This window comes from Drosophila takahashii, chromosome 2L (genome assembly GCF_030179915.1).
Source record: "Drosophila takahashii strain IR98-3 E-12201 chromosome 2L, DtakHiC1v2, whole genome shotgun sequence".
Taxonomy (NCBI): Eukaryota; Metazoa; Arthropoda; class Insecta; order Diptera; family Drosophilidae; genus Drosophila; species Drosophila takahashii.
Genome location: NC_091678.1, coordinates 6,489,745 through 6,507,116, shown reverse-complemented (window position 1 = coordinate 6,507,116; position 17,372 = coordinate 6,489,745). Strand labels below are relative to the sequence as shown.

The 17,372-nt window shown below is 43.1% G+C and overlaps 2 protein-coding genes across 5 annotated transcripts; one reads left to right on the top strand and one right to left on the bottom strand.

Annotated features, from left to right (window-relative positions):
- The first annotated feature begins 52 nt into the window (after positions 1-52).
- tho2 (THO complex subunit 2-like protein) lies at positions 53-8,879 on the top strand. Of its 4 annotated transcripts, none has more exons than XM_017154277.3 (15): positions 53-447; positions 686-854; positions 1,320-1,567; positions 1,630-1,763; positions 1,829-2,229; positions 2,288-3,037; positions 3,102-3,491; positions 3,546-3,893; positions 3,952-4,545; positions 4,606-5,296; positions 5,775-6,365; positions 6,429-6,472; positions 8,048-8,222; positions 8,280-8,323; positions 8,398-8,879. In XM_017154277.3, exons 1-15 carry the CDS (start codon positions 218-220, stop codon positions 8,521-8,523), a joined length of 4,935 nt encoding a protein of 1,644 aa, XP_017009766.2. In that variant the 5' UTR covers positions 53-217; the 3' UTR covers positions 8,524-8,879. The 4 variants fall into 4 exon arrangements, with proteins under 4 accessions (XP_017009766.2, XP_070067719.1, XP_070067718.1 ...); XM_017154276.3 differs by having other exon boundaries at positions 54-447; positions 6,426-6,472; XM_070211618.1 differs by having other exon boundaries at positions 8,048-8,323.
- A 49-nt stretch (positions 8,880-8,928) lies between these two features.
- Glyp (glycogen phosphorylase) lies at positions 8,929-17,372 on the bottom strand. Its single transcript, XM_017154278.3, has 4 exons — positions 16,935-17,372; positions 12,320-12,848; positions 10,301-11,907; positions 8,929-9,996 (listed from the first exon to the last, which is right to left on the bottom strand). Exons 1-4 carry the CDS (start codon positions 17,175-17,177, stop codon positions 9,841-9,843), a joined length of 2,535 nt encoding a protein of 844 aa, XP_017009767.1. The 5' UTR covers positions 17,178-17,372; the 3' UTR covers positions 8,929-9,840.

Here is a 17,372-nt window from a genome sequence, read left to right as displayed (position 1 = left end):
CGTACCAAAATAAAAGGTCACCTGAATTGGGAAGAAGTAGGACATTTGCATTTCGCCGCCTGGCATTTCGGTTGGATCGCGGAACGGTCACACTGTGGCACAACATAAAAGTGTGAAAATTTTGTAAAATATTCCGACAAGTACAGCGTTTTGATCGATTCGGGAGCAAAAATCAGCACCCGTAGCAAAGCGCCCGCGTGTTCCACCTGATCCGAGGATGCAGAGATCCACAGACCGGATTCGGCGGCTCAAGAAGCTGAAGAGCGTTACGGGAACGCAGGATGCGAGTGGCGGCGGCGGTGACGGAGCGCCGACGGCGGAGAGCCGCACATCCGAATCGTCGGACACAAACGGCGGAGGAGCAGGCGGCGGATCGGGCAACAAGGATCCCGGCTCCCTGAATCTGGACATCTTCAAGCACTTTGACAAATCCGGACGGAGCGAATTGTACGTGTGTGTGGGGTTCCACTTCCACGCTCAGACACCGATACAGACGCAGCCAGAGATATATATGTATATGCACGCGCACACACACATACACGCACTCGCAGAACAGTGGCTGCCGTCAGTTTGTGTCCTGCTGCTGCTTCTGGATATTCGCGCGCTCTTGTGTCGACTGTTTGGACCCACTGTGTTCCCACCACAACTACTGTTCCCACTAGCTAAATTAAACGTTTACTTCTAGCCTGAAGTACCTCAAGCAGCAGCTGCAGGATGCGGCCGATACGCCCGTCTACGACCAGAACGGCGAGTTCAAGCAGGGCATCTCGCATGCCATCTACCAGCTCCTCTGGCAGGCCCTGCGCCACACCCACAAGAAGGACCTGGTGCTCCATCTGCTCCTGGAAGTCGTGGTGAGTGGGAAAGTAACGAAAGAACTAGGGAAAACTTTATAGGGCTTCTTATGTGTTACTAAGAAATTTATATTTTGATTATGATGATTTTCAGAAACAAAGCAGAAATCTAATTTCTTTTAATATTAACTCAAATATCTAAGAATAAAAATCTCGAATACTAAGTACTTTCAATCAGAAACTTTAGATCATTTTTATTAAAAAAAATTTTTTTTTTTTCATTTCAAAAATTTTACCTATTTCCTCACAAAGTGTGTATAAATTAGTGAATTTGGAGAACAACTACAAATATATTTACGCTTGAATACAAAAAGAACAGAAAGCCATATTGGCTTAAAAAATAAAAAAAATTCTTGAAGACCTATTAGAAAAAAAAGGTTCATGTATTAACCCTGCTTATTATAAAGTGATACACTCTATTGCTACCCTCTTAAATATTAAATTTATGTTTATATTATATTCCAGGCTCTCCATGCGGACTTTCCCAGCCTTATAGTGGACGTGATAAACATTCTGGACAGCGAAACCTCTCTCATTACCGATGACTTTCAAGAGGTGCGACATGCCTTTGTGCAACTTGTCAAGGACTTGGACAAGGTGGTGCCCGAAAGTCTATTAAAGGAGCGTTTGGAAATTGACACGCTACAGGAGGCGGGCATTGTGAAGAACAAGAGCTTTTATTCCAAGTTCATTAAGGTCAAAACCAAGTTGTAGTATGTATTATCAAAGTAATTTGAGGTTTATAAATTATTAAATACCCCCTTCCTTTTTTAAGCTACAAGCAGCGTCGCTTTAATCTTTTCCGTGAGGAGAGCGAGGGCTTTGCCAAGCTTATAACAGAGCTCAATCAGGAATTCGATGAGACAACCACGCCAGAGAGCATTATGGACATCATTAAATCCCTGATAGGTATTATTTTTGTTGTAAACTTCTATAGAGCTTTATATTTTATATTAATTATTTCCTTTTCATAGGCTGCTTTAATCTGGATCCCAATCGCGTGCTGGACATTATTATCGAGTCATTTGAGACCCGCCCGGATCGCTGGAACTTGTTCATTCCCCTGCTGCGCAGCTACATGCCCACCGGTGCCATAATTTGCGAGGTCCTCGGCTACAAGTTCTGCCACTTTAAGGACTCCCGCACTCCACGCTCTTTGTATCATGTGTGCGCCCTTTTGCTGAAGCACGGCGTAATTGAACTGAATGATGTGTATGTGTGGTTGACTCCAAACGATGGGAGCATTAAGGCGGACTGGGAGGAGGAGTTGGCCGATGCCAGGGAAATGGTGCGCAAGCTTAACCTCATTCAAACTAATAAGAAGGAGGACGAAAAGGATCCGCCGCCGCCGCCCTCGGTTAAGAAATTCAATGAGGTATAGTGTGCAAATACTTGCAAAAGAGAATTCTACTAAAATTGCCTTTTTTACCCAGGAAAAATACAATGTCAATCAAAAGTTTGGCCTCTGCGAGGCTCTACTTAAAGTGGGTGACTGGGAGAATGCCTACAAGATCATCCAGAAGCTGCCGGAGCAGGCGGTTGTACTCCAGGAGCCAATTGCCCGTGCCATTGCCGATCTGATTCACCTCTCCGTGGAGAACATCTACTACAAAAAGTGTTTTAAAGCGCCCGCTGGAAGAAGACAGAGTCGAAATCGTTTGTACGACGATTCCAAGTTGGTGGCCAAGATGCAGGCAAAGGAATTCAGCGATTTGCGGAAGTATACCTGGCCAATGGCGAATGTCTTGGGCCCAGCCATGCACTACGACACAGTGCTGATGTACAAGCTCATTCGGATTATGCGGAAATTGGTAGTGGAGATGGGCGTGGATAGCCTTAATGGACCGCCTCCCAATTCGGAGGCGGAGCAGCACTATTATGACATAATGAGCTCGCTGGATGCCTGCATTTTACCCTCGCTTCTCTACTTGGACAACAACTGCTCGATGTCCGAGGAGATTTGGGCCGTGCTCAAGTATTTCCCGTACCATTTCCGTTACAGTTTGTATGCTCGCTGGAAAAACGACAGCTACCAGCTGCATCCGAATTTGATCAGGCGTTGCGGTTTGGCTCAGCGGGATATCAAGGCGCTGATGAAGCGAGTGAGCAAGGAGAACGTTAAGCAGCTGGGTCGCCTGGTGGGCAAATACAGCCATTGTGCCCCAGGACTGCTGTTTGACTATGTAAGTTTAATATAGTTTATTATACAAATATAACTTTTCTTAATTTCGACTTCTCTTTCAACAGATTCTTTTGCAAATTCAGATCTATGACAATCTCATCGGGCCCGTTTGCGACATGCTCAAGTATCTTACTGCCCTCTCCTTCGACTGTCTGGGCTACTGCATCATCGAGTCGCTGACGTTGACGGGTCGTCTCAGGTTCAAGGATGATGGCACCTCCTTATCCTTGTGGCTTCAGAGCCTCGCCTCTTTCTGCGGCACCATTTACAAGAAGTACAGCATCGAGCTGAGTGGATTGCTGCAGTACGTGGCCAATCAGCTGAAGTCACAGAAGAGCCTGGATTTACTGATTTTGCGAGAGATTGTGCACAAGATGGCCGGTGTAGAGTCCTGTGAGGAGATGACTAACGATCAGTTGCAGGCCATGTGTGGTGGCGAGCAGCTCAGGGGAGAGGTAAATATACAACTATCCTTTAAAGGCCATATTTTAAAGCATTTCCTATTACAGGCTGGTTACTTCAGTCAAGTGAGGAATACGAAAAAGTCTTCTAATCGCCTGAAGGAGGCCTTGGCCAACAATGATCTCGCCGTGGCCATTTGCCTGTTGATGGCCCAGCAGAAGCACTGCGTCATTTATCGCGAAACGGCGGCGCACAGTCACTTGAAGTTGGTAGGAAATCTGTATGATCAGTGCCAGGACACGCTCGTCCAGTTTGGCACCTTCCTGGGGTCCACCTATTCGGTGGATGAGTATGTGGAGCGGCTGCCCTCGATTATAACCATGCTGCGGGAGTATCACATCAATACAGATGTGGCCTTCTTCCTGGCCAGGCCCATGTTCACGCATCAAATTAATGTATGGCGGGCAAACTTTATTTTTGTTTGCACTTTTTTTACCTTTAAACTCTTTGCAGCAAAAATACGATCAGTTGCGCAAGGCTGATCCGAATGCCAAGAAGCTGACCACGACGCAAAAGTTGCAAAAGTATTTGGAGGCCACGCAGCTGATAATGAATCCGATTGTCGAGTCAGTTCGACCTCTGCACAGCGCCAAGGTGTGGGAGGACATCAGTCCACAGTTTCTGGTCACCTTTTGGAGTCTGAGCATGTATGATTTGCACGTTCCAAACGACAGCTATCAGCGCGAGATTGGCAAGCTGAAGCAGCTGGCACAGCAGGCGGCCGAGGGCAAGGACTCGAATCAATCGAAGAACAAGAAGGAGCAGGAGCGTTACATTGCGCTAATGGAGAAGCTGAACGACGAGCGCAAGAAGCAGCATGAGCACGTCGACAAGATCTCGCAGCGGCTGCAGGAGCAAAAGGATAGTTGGTTCCTGCTCCGATCTGCCAAGTCGGCCAAGAACGACACAATCACACAGTTCCTGCAGCTCTGCCTCTTCCCGCGTTGCACTTTCACAGCCTTGGATGCATTGTACTGCGCCAAGTTCGTGCACGCCATACACAACCTGAAGACCTCGAACTTCTCCACTTTGCTGTGCTACGATAGGGTAAATCATACTACATTTGGTTAGATTTTTACATAACTTACACATGGTTTTACCTTACAGATCTTCTGCGACATCACCTATTCGGTTACTTCGTGCACGGAGGGCGAGGCCACGCGATATGGTCGCTTCCTGTGCGCCATGCTGGAGACCGTGATGCGCTGGCATGCGGATCAGGCAGTTTTCAACAAGGAGTGTGCCAACTATCCTGGTTTCGTGACCAAGTTCCGTGTGAGCAATCAGTTCTCAGAGGCCAACGATCACGTCGGCTACGAGAACTATCGCCATGTGTGTCACAAGTGGCACTACAAGATCACCAAAGCGATTGTTTTTTGCCTGGACTCCAAGGACTTTATGCAGATTCGAAATGCACTGATTATCTTGATGCGAATCCTGCCCCACTATCCTGTTCTTGCCAAATTGGCGCAAATCATCGAGCGCAAGGTGGACAAGGTGCGCGAGGAGGAGAAGACTAAGCGGCCGGATCTGTATGTCATTGCCTCAAGCTATATTGGTCAGCTGAAGCTGAAGACTGCGCACATGCTCAAGGAGAGCGATTTCCACCAGATGGCCGAGCGGCCCACAAAGGAGTCGCCAGCCAGTGCTGGTGCTCCCAGCGCTGGCATTAAAACGGAGAAATTATCTCCCATATCGCCGCCACTGATTGCACAAGCGACTAAGGTCGCCGGCTCAGCTGCTCCGTTCTACAACAACGAACAAAAGTCGGGCACCAAGGAGCCAGAGGCTAAAGCAGGTGAGGAAATATTAATAGATATTAGAGCCCTGCGTGAATCATTCCATTTTTGTTTCATCATAGTGTGCCATGAAATTTCTGATTTGTTTAATTCAATTCAATGTGAAATGAACTGAATGTTTTTCTAATTCATTTTGAATTGAATGAATCAATGAATAATTTTTATGAATTTTTTGAATTTGCCAGATTTTTTTTGTGCTTTATTTTAGGAACAAAAAGTGAAAAATTTTTAACAAATCAAATAAAATTCAGGCAGATTAAATCACAAAATGATGGCCCTTTCTTCAAAAGAAATTGTCGCTTAAATTATTTTGGAATTCATGCCATTCATTCAATTAACTCAAATTCTAATTAATTCATTTATATAATAAAAAAATTCAAAATAATTCATTGAATCCATTCATGCAGGGCTCTAATAAATATTAAGAAAATAATTCAAATTTAATTATTAATTTAATTAATTAAAAAATCTTTTTAGCTCCCCTCCGCGAATCGAAGAGCCTGAAAAGCGAGGGCAACAGCGTCCCTGTGCTTTCCACAGCCTCCTCGACGGCTTCCAACAACGATCGTGAGAGCAAGCAGCGTGATTTACCAGCGCCACGGGAATCCCAGTCGCGCAGCAAGGATGAGCAGCTGGAGCAGACCAACAACGGTAGCAATGGCAGCCGACAGAGCGAAAGTCGCAATCGCGATGTAGAGCGAGACAGGCAGGATCAGCACGAGCAGCGTCACGGCAGCCTGAGTAGCCATCGGAGCACCAGGGATGCGGTTAGGGTCAAGGAGCCGCGAACTGAGGCCGAACAGCATCAGCGGTCGCGGGAGCGCTCCCAGCGTCTGGAGGAGTTGGAGGCGCAGCAGCGGAAGCGCGAGAAATCATCGCGTCGCGGCGGTGAAGATCGCCATCGGCACGGAGATGGCGTCGAAACGGTTGATCTGGTGGGCAGCACCGATAATCGCCACTACGAGGAGTTCGAGGGACGGATGAGAGATTTGAGTTCAGTGTCCAACGAAAGCAACGGTTCAATGCAGCATCGGCAACGTAGCCATGAGACAATTGAATACGAAAAAGGTAAGTAAATTATCAGAAGATTTTAGAAGGAAATTTGATTAGTAACCCCTAAACCTTTAGTAGATTCAAAGCGTCGCAAATTGGAGTCGTCAACCAGCAGTTCAAAGGTTAGTAGCATATGGTTGCAGACATAAGTACGCTAAGACATCAACAAAAGTAACACAACACAACGATGACGATCCAATCTGGAGGGGCAACTACACGAAGTTCTGAGTTTGCCAGGGAGACTTTACCCGATTTGCAACACCATCTTCTACTCTGCAACTTCAAAATCAACAAATCAGCAACGAACCCACCACCCATCAAAATATCAAAACATATAAACTGATGCTCGATGCGGTGGATCTCATTCTCATCTGCGAAATTCCCTAGTTCTAAGTATCAAATGTAGTTTACTACGGGGTGTTAGTTTTAAGCTAAGACATAAGCGAAAAGTGAAACTTTTTAGACCAATGTGACAGGATCATCGTTATTTTTAAAAAGAAGGAAAACATTTTTTTTATATTCAATTTTGTTAATTAATTGTAATAGTTTAAGAGTAGTTGTTTAATTAACGGACCGAATTGGAGTAATGGGACCATGAAGACGACAATCGAATGCCAAAAGACGAATCTCACTGGAAGCGCGGAGGATATTCTATCAAAGAAAAAGTTTACGACGAAGGAATTTAAAAAAAAAGCCCTTAAATTGAAATGAAGAAGAAATCAACGACGTTATCTGTTCTGGATACTTTTTACGGAATCTACAAAGGAAAAAATACTTAAGAAAATCAGCAAGCCAAATCATCAATAACTGCAATTGCCATACATCACAAAAAAAGTCTTCAATATAACGTACGAATAACCCAAAAATATTCTGGAGTAATATGGCTAAAAAGACTGCAACAAAAACTAACGGAGTTCCAAAAGCATGTACTTAAATTATCAACACTTTGCTAATTTGTGATGATCGATCAAGCTGATCGATAAAAAAAAAACTGAAACAAATTCCCATCGAATCTTTCCAAAAGGAAGTTCATCTTTTTATGGAGCCTACAGAAGTTAAACGACTACAGTAAAAAACGACTATTTCATCTATATTCAACAATATCAATAATCTGGAGTGACGTAAAACCAATATTGGATGACCTTATACTTATACATTTCAAATGGAACAAATTTTGGATAACCTTTTACTTAAACATTCCAAATCCTCAAACGATAAAACCATTTTGCGGACCAATATTTCGATTGCCAACTGGAAACATGAATAATCAACATTATTATAAGTGGATACTGCCATCTAAATATCATATAAAGGAATATTTGAAATATTTGCTGCCGATCATCATTAATAATCCATCAACATCTTCAATGCGGACATCCCCGAAATGCGGACGAAACCCAGTGGATCTTTTTCTTCTGCCGCGACTCAGATTACCTACCTACCTGCCGTTACCTGTGCAGCCCAGTTTAGTTGTTAATTCGTTGATGTTGAGACTGTGCACGGGTAAGTGATGGGCGCGTGGTGGGGCCGACGGACTTATAAACCATATTAGACTTAGGACACTAAACAGACGCAGGCGTAACTGTTTTCGGTTTTTGTTCCAGTTTTAAGTAGTTAGACCCAAACACTTTGTGAAGTTGTAGCGGAGGCGAATATTTCCATATGTTTTTACAACCATTAATCCTGTGCCGTTGCAGAAGGTGGAGGAACTGGTGGACAGCGTGAAGAAGGCTCGCGGCCTCAAGACCAAAGAGCGTAACAAGGACAAGCTGTCGGATGAGGAGCGAGATGCGCGCAAGGATCGCAAGCTGGGGAGGAAGCGCGATCGCACCGAGGAGTCGAATAGCAACGAACATAAGCGCCGGCGCGAAGGTGAGAGAAGAATCATTTACCGGCTATTCAAGACATTCAAGAATGAACAATTTTCAGCACAAAATGGTGAAGAAGAAATACGGGATAGAGAGCGGCATAGGGTGAGTTCAGATTTCTAGACAATATTCTAATATTTTGAACTCTGCCATAACCAAAATTAATACCATTCCCTTAGGAGAAGTCACCGCGGGAGCGTTCACATGAGAAATTCGATAGAGAGCGTGGAGGGGCCAGCAGTTCACGGGGCGAGGACCGGCAATATGTGAGCAAGTCGACTCGCTCCTCCAGAGTCAACTACTAAATGCAGTCGGGGATATTGCTCCCCCGTCCTGTGCATTGTGGAGCGCATTTTGTTTAATTTTTAAAGAATTTTGAATAGTTTATGATGCATCAGGAGCAAATATGTAACAAAGAGCGAAAATCATTTTGAAATGTTTACAATTTTTTAGTGACTATTTTAAAACGAAAAAAATCCAAACAATTACATTGTAAAAATTACTAAACATTTGTGTTCATTTAATGGGACTTTCAAGAGCCATCAAATTTGTTTATTTAGAAAGGTCTATTCCATTACCAACAATATATTCAAAATGTGTTAAACAATGATTTTATGTCCATAATAAAGTTGTATATTTGCAATCAGATTAAGATATAAAATACCAGTTGTATTTATTGACCACCCCGCGGCCCACTGAAAACACCAGCCTTGTATTTCGAATCAAATTTTATTCAATTTAAATTAATTTTTACATTTAACAGTTGAACTTGAGGTTTAATCTCGATTTAAAACACGCATATCCGATATCTAAACAAGCTTGCCACTAACGTTTATCATAATTCTTTCCATTAATTATACCCTTGTAGAGGGTATTATAATTTCAGTCAGATGTTTGCAACGCAGTGAAGGAGACGTTTCCGACCACATAAAGTATATATATTCTTGATCAGCACCAATAGCCGAGTCTATCTAGCCATGTCCGTCTGTCCGTCTGTCCGTCTGTCCGTCTGTCCGTCTGTCCGTTTCTATGCGAACTAGTCTCTCAGTTTTAATGCTATCGCGATGAAACTTTCCCGAAGGTCTTCTTTCTATTGCAGGTAGTACATATGTCGGAGCCAGCCGGATCGGACCACTATATCTTAAGGCTCCCAATCAAATATAAGAAAATTCATTGTAACTTTGTAGGAAGTAGGCGTTTTGATTCTTGACTACTTAAAAACAAAATTGAAATAAATCGAAACGCTGAATCTGGAATCCCTGGAACTGCACCGAGTGAGTATTCTTTTATCTACAAGGGTATATAAGCTTCGGCTGGCCGAAGGTAGCTTCCTTTCTTGTTTTTAATTGTTTTTCAATTTTGTTTTTCTTTTACTTTGAAAGTGTTCCTGAGGTCTTTTTAGGTAGGTACCGTTGTTGGTGTTGTTGATTCGTTTCCACAGTGATGAGAGAACTAATTGAATTGTTTATATTGGATTTTTATTTAATAAAATATTAACAATTCGGGGGCTGTGGCCCATGTTTAGTTGGTTAGTTTTAGTTGTTGCTTTTGGCGCCTAAAATTGGACTTTGACTTTAACAAAAGTAAAGCACATAAATAATAAAATAATATCGAAAATTGATTTAGTTCTGTGGCTGATCCTCCGGCGCTGGCAGCTTCTCCCAGGTGGGCTCAACGCCCCAGATCTCGCGGGCGTACTCGGCGATGGTGCGATCCGACGAGAACTTGCCGCTGGACGCAATGTTGTTGATAGACATCTCCAGCCACTTGGCTTGGTTCTGGAATTCGATCGATAGAAGAGGGGTTTTAAAAAAATTAACGAAGAAAATATTAATTTATACTAATAAAATAGAGCCCCCAAAAATCGGCAAGTTTGTCATGCAGCCAAAACGGCTTGACATAAAAATCTAAAACCAAAAACCGAAATTCGCAAATAATACTAATAGGAAAGTAAGTATTTAATATAAATAAAAATTAAAATTTTAATGCCTAAAAAATCAGTCTTAAAATTTTAAATTTTGAGTCACCGCAGAAAGTAAATACTCTACTCTACGCTTCCTTGAAAATAGAGCACTCTCTCACCTGGTAGGTCTTGGACACCAGATCCTGGGCCTTGATGTACGCCTCGTAGTCGGCCAGCAAGTAGTAGTGGTCGTACTTGAGCAGAATGTCGGCAATGTTCTTGAACTCGTTGGGGTTGCCGGGGCTGAAGAAGCCGCCCTGGATCTGGTCGATGACCTGCTTGACCTCCGGGTTGGTGTTGTAGTAGTCGTAGGCATTGTAGCCCTTCTTCTTGAGGGCCTCCACCTCATCGACGGTCATGCCGAAGATGAAGATGTTATCGAGACCCATCTCCTCGGCCATTTCCACATTGGCACCGTCCAGAGTGCCGATGGTGAGGGCACCGTTCAGCTGGAACTTCATGTTGCCGGTGCCAGAGGCCTCTGTGCCGGCGGTGGAGATCTGCTCGGACAGATCGGCGGCGGGCATGATCTTCTCGGCCAGGGTCACGCGGTAGTTCTCCAGGAAGATAACCTTCAGCTTATCACCGACAATGGGATCGTTGTTCACCACATTGCCGACGGCGCAGATCAGCTTGATGATCTGCTTGGCCACATAGTAACCGGGAGCGGCCTTGCCACCGATCATGATTGTCCTCGGTGTGAAGTTCGCGGTGGGATCCTTCTTGATCCTGTTGTACAGGGTGATGATGTGCAGGCAGTTGAGCAGCTGGCGCTTGTACTCGTGGATGCGCTTCACCTGGATGTCGAACATGGACGAGGCGTTGATCTTGACGCCGTAGTCCTTCTCCAGAATGGCGGCCAGCTTGAGTTTGTTCTCCTGCTTGACGCGGGCCACGTTGCGCTGGAAGTTCGGGTCCTTGGCCCACTTCTTCAGGGCGACCAGCTGGTCCAGATGCACTGGCCACTCGTCGCCGATCTTCTCGGCAATCAGATCGGACAGGCCGGGATTGCAGAGCAGCAACCAACGACGCGGGGTGATGCCGTTCGTCTTGTTCTGGAACTTCTGGGGATCCATCTCATAGAAGTCACGGAACAGCGAGTCCTTCAGGATCTGCGAGTGAATGGCGGCCACACCGTTGACGGCATGCGAGCCCACAATCGACAGATGGGCCATGTTGATGCGCTTCTCGCCATCCTCCTCCACCATCGACATGCGACGCATGCGGTCCAGATCCTCGGGGAACTTCTTCTTTACATTCTCCATGTGCAGGAAGTTAATGTGATAGATGATCTGCAGATGACGGGGCAGGATCGACTCCAGCAGGGAGACGGGCCAGCGCTCCAGGGCCTCCGGCAGAACGGTGTGATTGGTGTAGGCGCAGCTCCTCACGGTGATGTCCCATGCCTTCTCCCAGGTCAGATGCTCCTCGTCGACCAGGATGCGCATCAGCTCGGGAATGGCCAACGACGGATGGGTGTCGTTCAGCTGGATGGCCACCTTGTCGGGGAAGTGATCGAAGGTGTTGCGCACCGCCTCCCGGGAACCGAACTTGGAGGCCTTGTAGCGGCGGATGATGTCCTGCAGCGTGGCGGCGCACATGAAGTACTCCTGCTTCAGACGCAGCTCCTTGCCCTCGAAGAAGTTGTCGTTGGGGTAAAGGACACGGGAGATGTTCTCGGCCAGATTACGATCGAGCACGGCCTGGATGTAGTCACCATCGTTGACTGGAAAGGGTGGATTAAGAAAGGTTTATTTAAGCTTTATTTAGGGTTGATTTCTCAATGTCATGTTAACTTTTGTCGTTGAGTTAACTAGAGTTTTTTTTTTTATGTTAACAAATTGAGAAAACTTCAGGTTAACTTTCTGTGACAGTATACCTCACATTGAAAAATCGGCAGATATCCCATTAGGGCCGATTTCTCAATGTAAGGTTAAATTTTGTCGCTAAGTTAACTAGAGGTTAGACCAAAATTCCCACTAAACAGACAACAGACTCTAAAAACATATCGTTCGTAAAATTAACATCCCATTGAGAAATCGAATTTGGATTTAACTTGAGGTTAATTCTCTCCGACAGTTAACAAGCTAAAGCCTTAACTTGACATTAAGAAATCACATAACCCATTAGATACTTACAGAACTTCAGGTTAAAGTCAATGGGCGACTTGGCGGACCACAGACGCAGCGTGTTCACGTGGTTGTTGTTGTATCCGGGAATGGGGTTGTCGTAGGGCATGGCAAACACCCTCTGGGTGTCCACCCACTTCTTGCCCTCGGGCGTGTCAATCACACGGCCGTAGAAGTTAATCGGCAGCATGAACTCGGGACGTGCCTTCTCCCAGGGGTTGCCATAACGTAGCCAATCATCGGGTTCCTCCACCTGCTCACCGTTCTTGATCTTCTGGGCGAAGATACCGTACTCATAACGGATGCCATAGCCATAGGCGGCCAGACCGAGGGTGGCCATCGAGTCAAGGAAACAGGCGGCCAGGCGACCCAGACCACCATTGCCCAGACCGGCGTCCTCCTCCATCTCCTCGAGATTCTCAATGTCCAGACCCAGCTGGTACATGGCCTCCTCGCACTCGCTCTGGATGCCCAAGTTGATCATGGTGTTGGTCAGGGAGCGACCCATGTAGTACTCCAGCGACAGGTAGTAGACGCGCTACAAAAAAATTGAGGGGATGTCATAAGTTAATTGGTTTGCAATTCAGTTTATTAGCACAAATGAAAATGAAGGAATTAAGTTACAACGTGTAATTTTTAATATGAGTCATGGTCTTTATTAATGAGGAATATAATAGAGGTTGGGATCTAACTATCATAAAATATCTTTTATTTTAATATTAATCAAGATAATTGGAATAAAAAGAAGGGATACTAATCCAAAGCTTAAAAAGTTAAGCAGCTTAAAGAGCTTAATAAAGCAGAGAAGAGTAATAATCGCAGTGGCTAAAAGAGTGGAATTATGGATTTGATTGGAAAACCAGTTTGGTCGTGAATTTCCGCAATGATCAGCCAAGTGCAAGGTCCCAACATTCCAGGCTCAACTGTACAACTACACCCATATACTCCTGATAAGAAGGGCGCCAAGACCTAGTTATGTTTAAACAGAAGGTCACCCAGTTCCCATTTTACGGTTCCCAACGGAATAACATCTTATCAGCGCTGAAAATCGACCGGTAATTTCAGGGCAAACCAAATGGAAAACTATAAATAGAGGAAGGCATTCACAATCACAAATCTATCGATCGATGTTACGAGGGCATTTATTGGGTTAATGGCTATCAACAGATTGCACGGCTGCACTTTGCATGCTGGGCAAACATCATGGCAAAGCATGAATCTATATAACTCGAAATGCGAATAGAAATCGGGATCATTATCACATGCCCATAATCATCGATCGATCACGGATCACCAATCACCAATCACCATTGACGACAACATCGCTGACAGTGTCGCCAGTTAATAGCCTAATGGCTTTAGGGGTATGCTAATCCCAATCCTTATCAGTCTACCTATGTAATCTATGCCCTAAAACGCATACCGCTGGCGCATGCTGATTTCAGATGTCTGATGCTCTGTCATCTGGCAAAAAAAAACTATTGCTAATTATTGCGGAATGTTTGGCGAGCGTGTTTCCATGTGCACATTTGTAGGTGAAAGGGGTTACGGCGCCTATATGGAATCCGGGGATTTTCGATTAGGAATATTTAGCAGATAAGATATGTAGACTGAATAATGGGGAAAATATGATCTGATTTGGAACACGAACATTAAAAGTGGTCAGATAAAAGGTAAAATTGATTATAGTTAGCTAGATTATAACTAAACGATAGGACTTTGTAATATAAAAGATAATACATTGTTTGCTTAGTCTACTGAATTCTTGCAGTCTTTGGAAATCCTTTTAGTAATTTCAAAAGTTATGATTGGTAATGAAATTTTTATCATGACTTATTCATGTGATCATATCAGAAATAATATTACTTATTTTTATAAGTTGATAAAGAAAGATTAGGGTCATTTCAACAAGCAATTCTTGCAAAGTCTTTGGTAATATTCTCAGTAATTTCAAATGTTATGATTGGTAATGAAATATATTACATGACTTATTCATGTGATCATATAAGAAATAATATTACTTTTTTTTTATAAATTGATAAAGAAAGATTATGGTCATTTCAACAAGCAATTACATTTTTTTTCACTTATTATAAACAGTATTGGGCAATGGATTGGTATATAAAATTATATTGGAAAACTCTAAGCTATTTTGAAGAAAATATATTGATAGAGACAATAAAAAATTGATTTAAGATCTACATAGTTATATGTAATTAGAAAACCTTTTGAAATCATTGATCTTTGAACCAATCAAGACGATAAGAATTTCGAAAATATCAAGATAATCAAATCGGGACTAGCGAATCTAAAACCGATTCTAAGCATGACCTTTCCTCTGCACCAAAAAAAAATGTGAATAACCTATTTAGCTTATCTAATCGAAAATACGGAGCTCCACAACAAACCGTGAGTAATCTTTTAGATCCATAAAAAGCTCTCAAAGTCATTCAACTGCCGGTGGTGATATTTTTCACAGCTGATTTTGGTGTAGGGTCTTCCAGATTCGTTCTAGCCAGGTGTACACGCGAATTAGAACCCAGACATATGTTTTTTTGCGGCTTTGATAAAGAACGCCTCGCCAACAAACGAGCGATATTTGTTTGCATTTGTTGTTTATTGTTTTCTTTTTTACCAATATGCAATAAATATATGACAGATGTGCATAGGAAGTTGGAAATGCGATAGTTTTGCTGCCGTGGCATTGAAAATTCATTGATCCCCGATAGCTAAACGCTTTTAATTGGGTTTCCATGTGGGTGATGATAAGTGGGGCAATATTCTCGATTCGATTTGGTCAGCCTGACTGGACTGACTTGTGGAAAACTACAGGGAAATAAATAACTCTTTTATGTGGCTATCAACCCCGCTGAACTTTCTTCAATTTGCATAAATTGCCACAGAATCCAATGGGCGCCAAGTTGTCTTCAATTAACTCTAAGTACTGTGCTACGCATAACAACAGCTGTTCTAAGTATCTGTGAGATACAATCGACAACTAGCTAGATATATATTTCTCTTTCTATTCGAACGGTTGCGTGAGCTAATTGCATGCGAGGGGACAACTAAACAAAATCGGGCCTATAAAAGTTCCACAACCTGAACTAAAAGAACAAATATATATATAGGTTTATATAGATATGCGCACGAACAGCCACCGAAATTGTAGCCAAAATAAAAACTCACAGAGAGAAAGAAAAAATAAAAATGAGGGAAATTTTCCTTGATATTTTTGTCAGTTGGTTGTTGTTAATAACCTTTGATTGACCTTGAAAATATGTGTGTCGCCGTGACGGCAGTTTCCACAAATTAGTTAAATTGAAAATATTTATCACCCAAAAAGTGTATATAGCTTGAACTTCTAGTGGTCGCCGGTCAATGGAAAATTAATAGATACATTTTTTGGTGCTTATGGACAGAAATTGAAAGTGATTTAAGCTGACATTCAGGCAAGGACAAAAATGTTTAGCTACCGCGATGCTGAGAAATTTGCAAATGAAAAGCTCACGCTTCGGGCACGTGCTTGGATATACATATATATATTCATATTGTGTATCTAATGGATACAAGTGCACACTTGATTTACTTAAGATGCATTTTCTGGGGTAATCGTTGAGAAAATTAGTGAGCCAAGGCCCGTAGGGAATTTTAGTTTTCAAAAACTCATAAATTTGTTTGCTTAGATATAGAAGTAGCTCAGCGACAGCTGCTATGTGAAGAGCTATTTTTAAGCTTTTGTTGCTCCGTCAGCTGGCGGAGGGAAATTTTCGAATAGGAGCGGAAAATAAGGGGTGGTGGTTGAAAAATTCGCCGGCTTTTTTGTAGCACCTTTGCAATTTGTTGCAGTGAAAGTGTCACACTTTTTTTTGGCGCATTTCTTGGCATTGATCCCATTTGCAATCTTTGTTTTTTTGTAATTTCGCGGATAATTAAATGAAACGAAACAATTATATAGTAGCAAAACAACGAAAGCGTGGGAAATGCAGGAAAAGCAGAAAGTGCAGAAATACAGTGAATGCTCGAAATATATATTCGATTGAATATGGAGGATAATAAAATACAAAAGTCTTATTTTTCTAAAATGTTACTAATTATTTTGTTAAACTTTTTAGTCTTTGAAGACGAATATTGAATGATATCATGAAAATAATACAAACTATCATTCCAAAAACTTCAACCAGTTGAAATTAGATAAATATTAATTATAATTCAGTTTATAAATATTTTTACTTTTAAATTTAATTGACTTTGGGTCCCTTCTTTCACCTTTTACTCGTAGATTGAAAAGGATTTATTGTTTTTAAGTTAAAATTTTAGTATTTCATTTCGCAGAGAGTTTACTGTAAATAAGTTGGCCAAAGCGCATTGAGGAATAAATCAGAAACGAAAAAAAAGAGAATGGAGCAGGCCGAAAAAAATGTCGTAATAGCCAAAAAAAATTTGAAAAAATATATAAAGGAATTTTTTGAATTGTTTTGGAGGCCCAAAAGGCAGGGTAAACCCGATATAGGGATCCGGAACTCAGATAAAGTTAGGTTAGGTGCCCCAACCACTTCAATTTTTTTTTGGAAAATTCCATGAAGTAAAATCAATAAATGGGTGGCTGGTTGTCACCTGGACTCACCTTGGGATCCTTCTCGTAGTAGTGCTGCTGTGTGCGAATCCAACGGCCCACCATGTTGTCCTTGACGGTGTTGGCCAGGGCGAAGTAGTAGTCCCTCAGGGTGGACACATTGCGATCCTTGACCAGGGTGTAGTGCAAGTGCCGATTGAAGTTCTTCTTCACCTCGGTGACATTGCCCACCTCGGCGATCCCGCGCACCGAGATCTGCTTGCGCCGATCGGCGTCCGATTGGGGCTTCGACATGGTGTCCTAGTTATATCCCTCTGATCTCAGGCCTTCTCTGTGGCAGTACTATATAGCTCGCTGATTCCGTTGCGTGGGTGCGCGTGTGTGTGGCGGAGACCCGTTTGCGTGTGCGACAGCGAAGAGGAGACGGAGAACTGTAGACACTAGACACAACCCAGACCTGAACAGACGACCGTTCGCAGCAAAATCCGG

Excerpts from the sequence above, each read along its gene's own strand:
- tho2 (XM_070211617.1), top strand. The coding sequence starts at position 218 with ATGCAGAGATCCACAGACCGGATTCGGCGGCTCAAGAAGCTGAAGAGC. Across the intron at positions 448-685 it reads AAATCCGGACGGAGCGAATT|CCTGAAGTACCTCAAGCAGC; the intron begins GTACGTGTGTGT and ends GTTTACTTCTAG. Across the intron at positions 3,492-3,545 it reads GCGAGCAGCTCAGGGGAGAG|GCTGGTTACTTCAGTCAAGT; the intron begins GTAAATATACAA and ends TTCCTATTACAG.
- Glyp (XM_017154278.3), bottom strand. The coding sequence starts at position 17,177 with ATGTCGAAGCCCCAATCGGACGCCGATCGGCGCAAGCAGATCTCGGTG. Across the intron at positions 12,849-16,934 it reads ACTACGAGAAGGATCCCAAG|CGCGTCTACTACCTGTCGCT; the intron begins GTGAGTCCAGGT and ends ATTTTTTTGTAG. Across the intron at positions 9,997-10,300 it reads TGGTGTCCAAGACCTACCAG|AACCAAGCCAAGTGGCTGGA; the intron begins GTGAGAGAGTGC and ends ATCGAATTCCAG.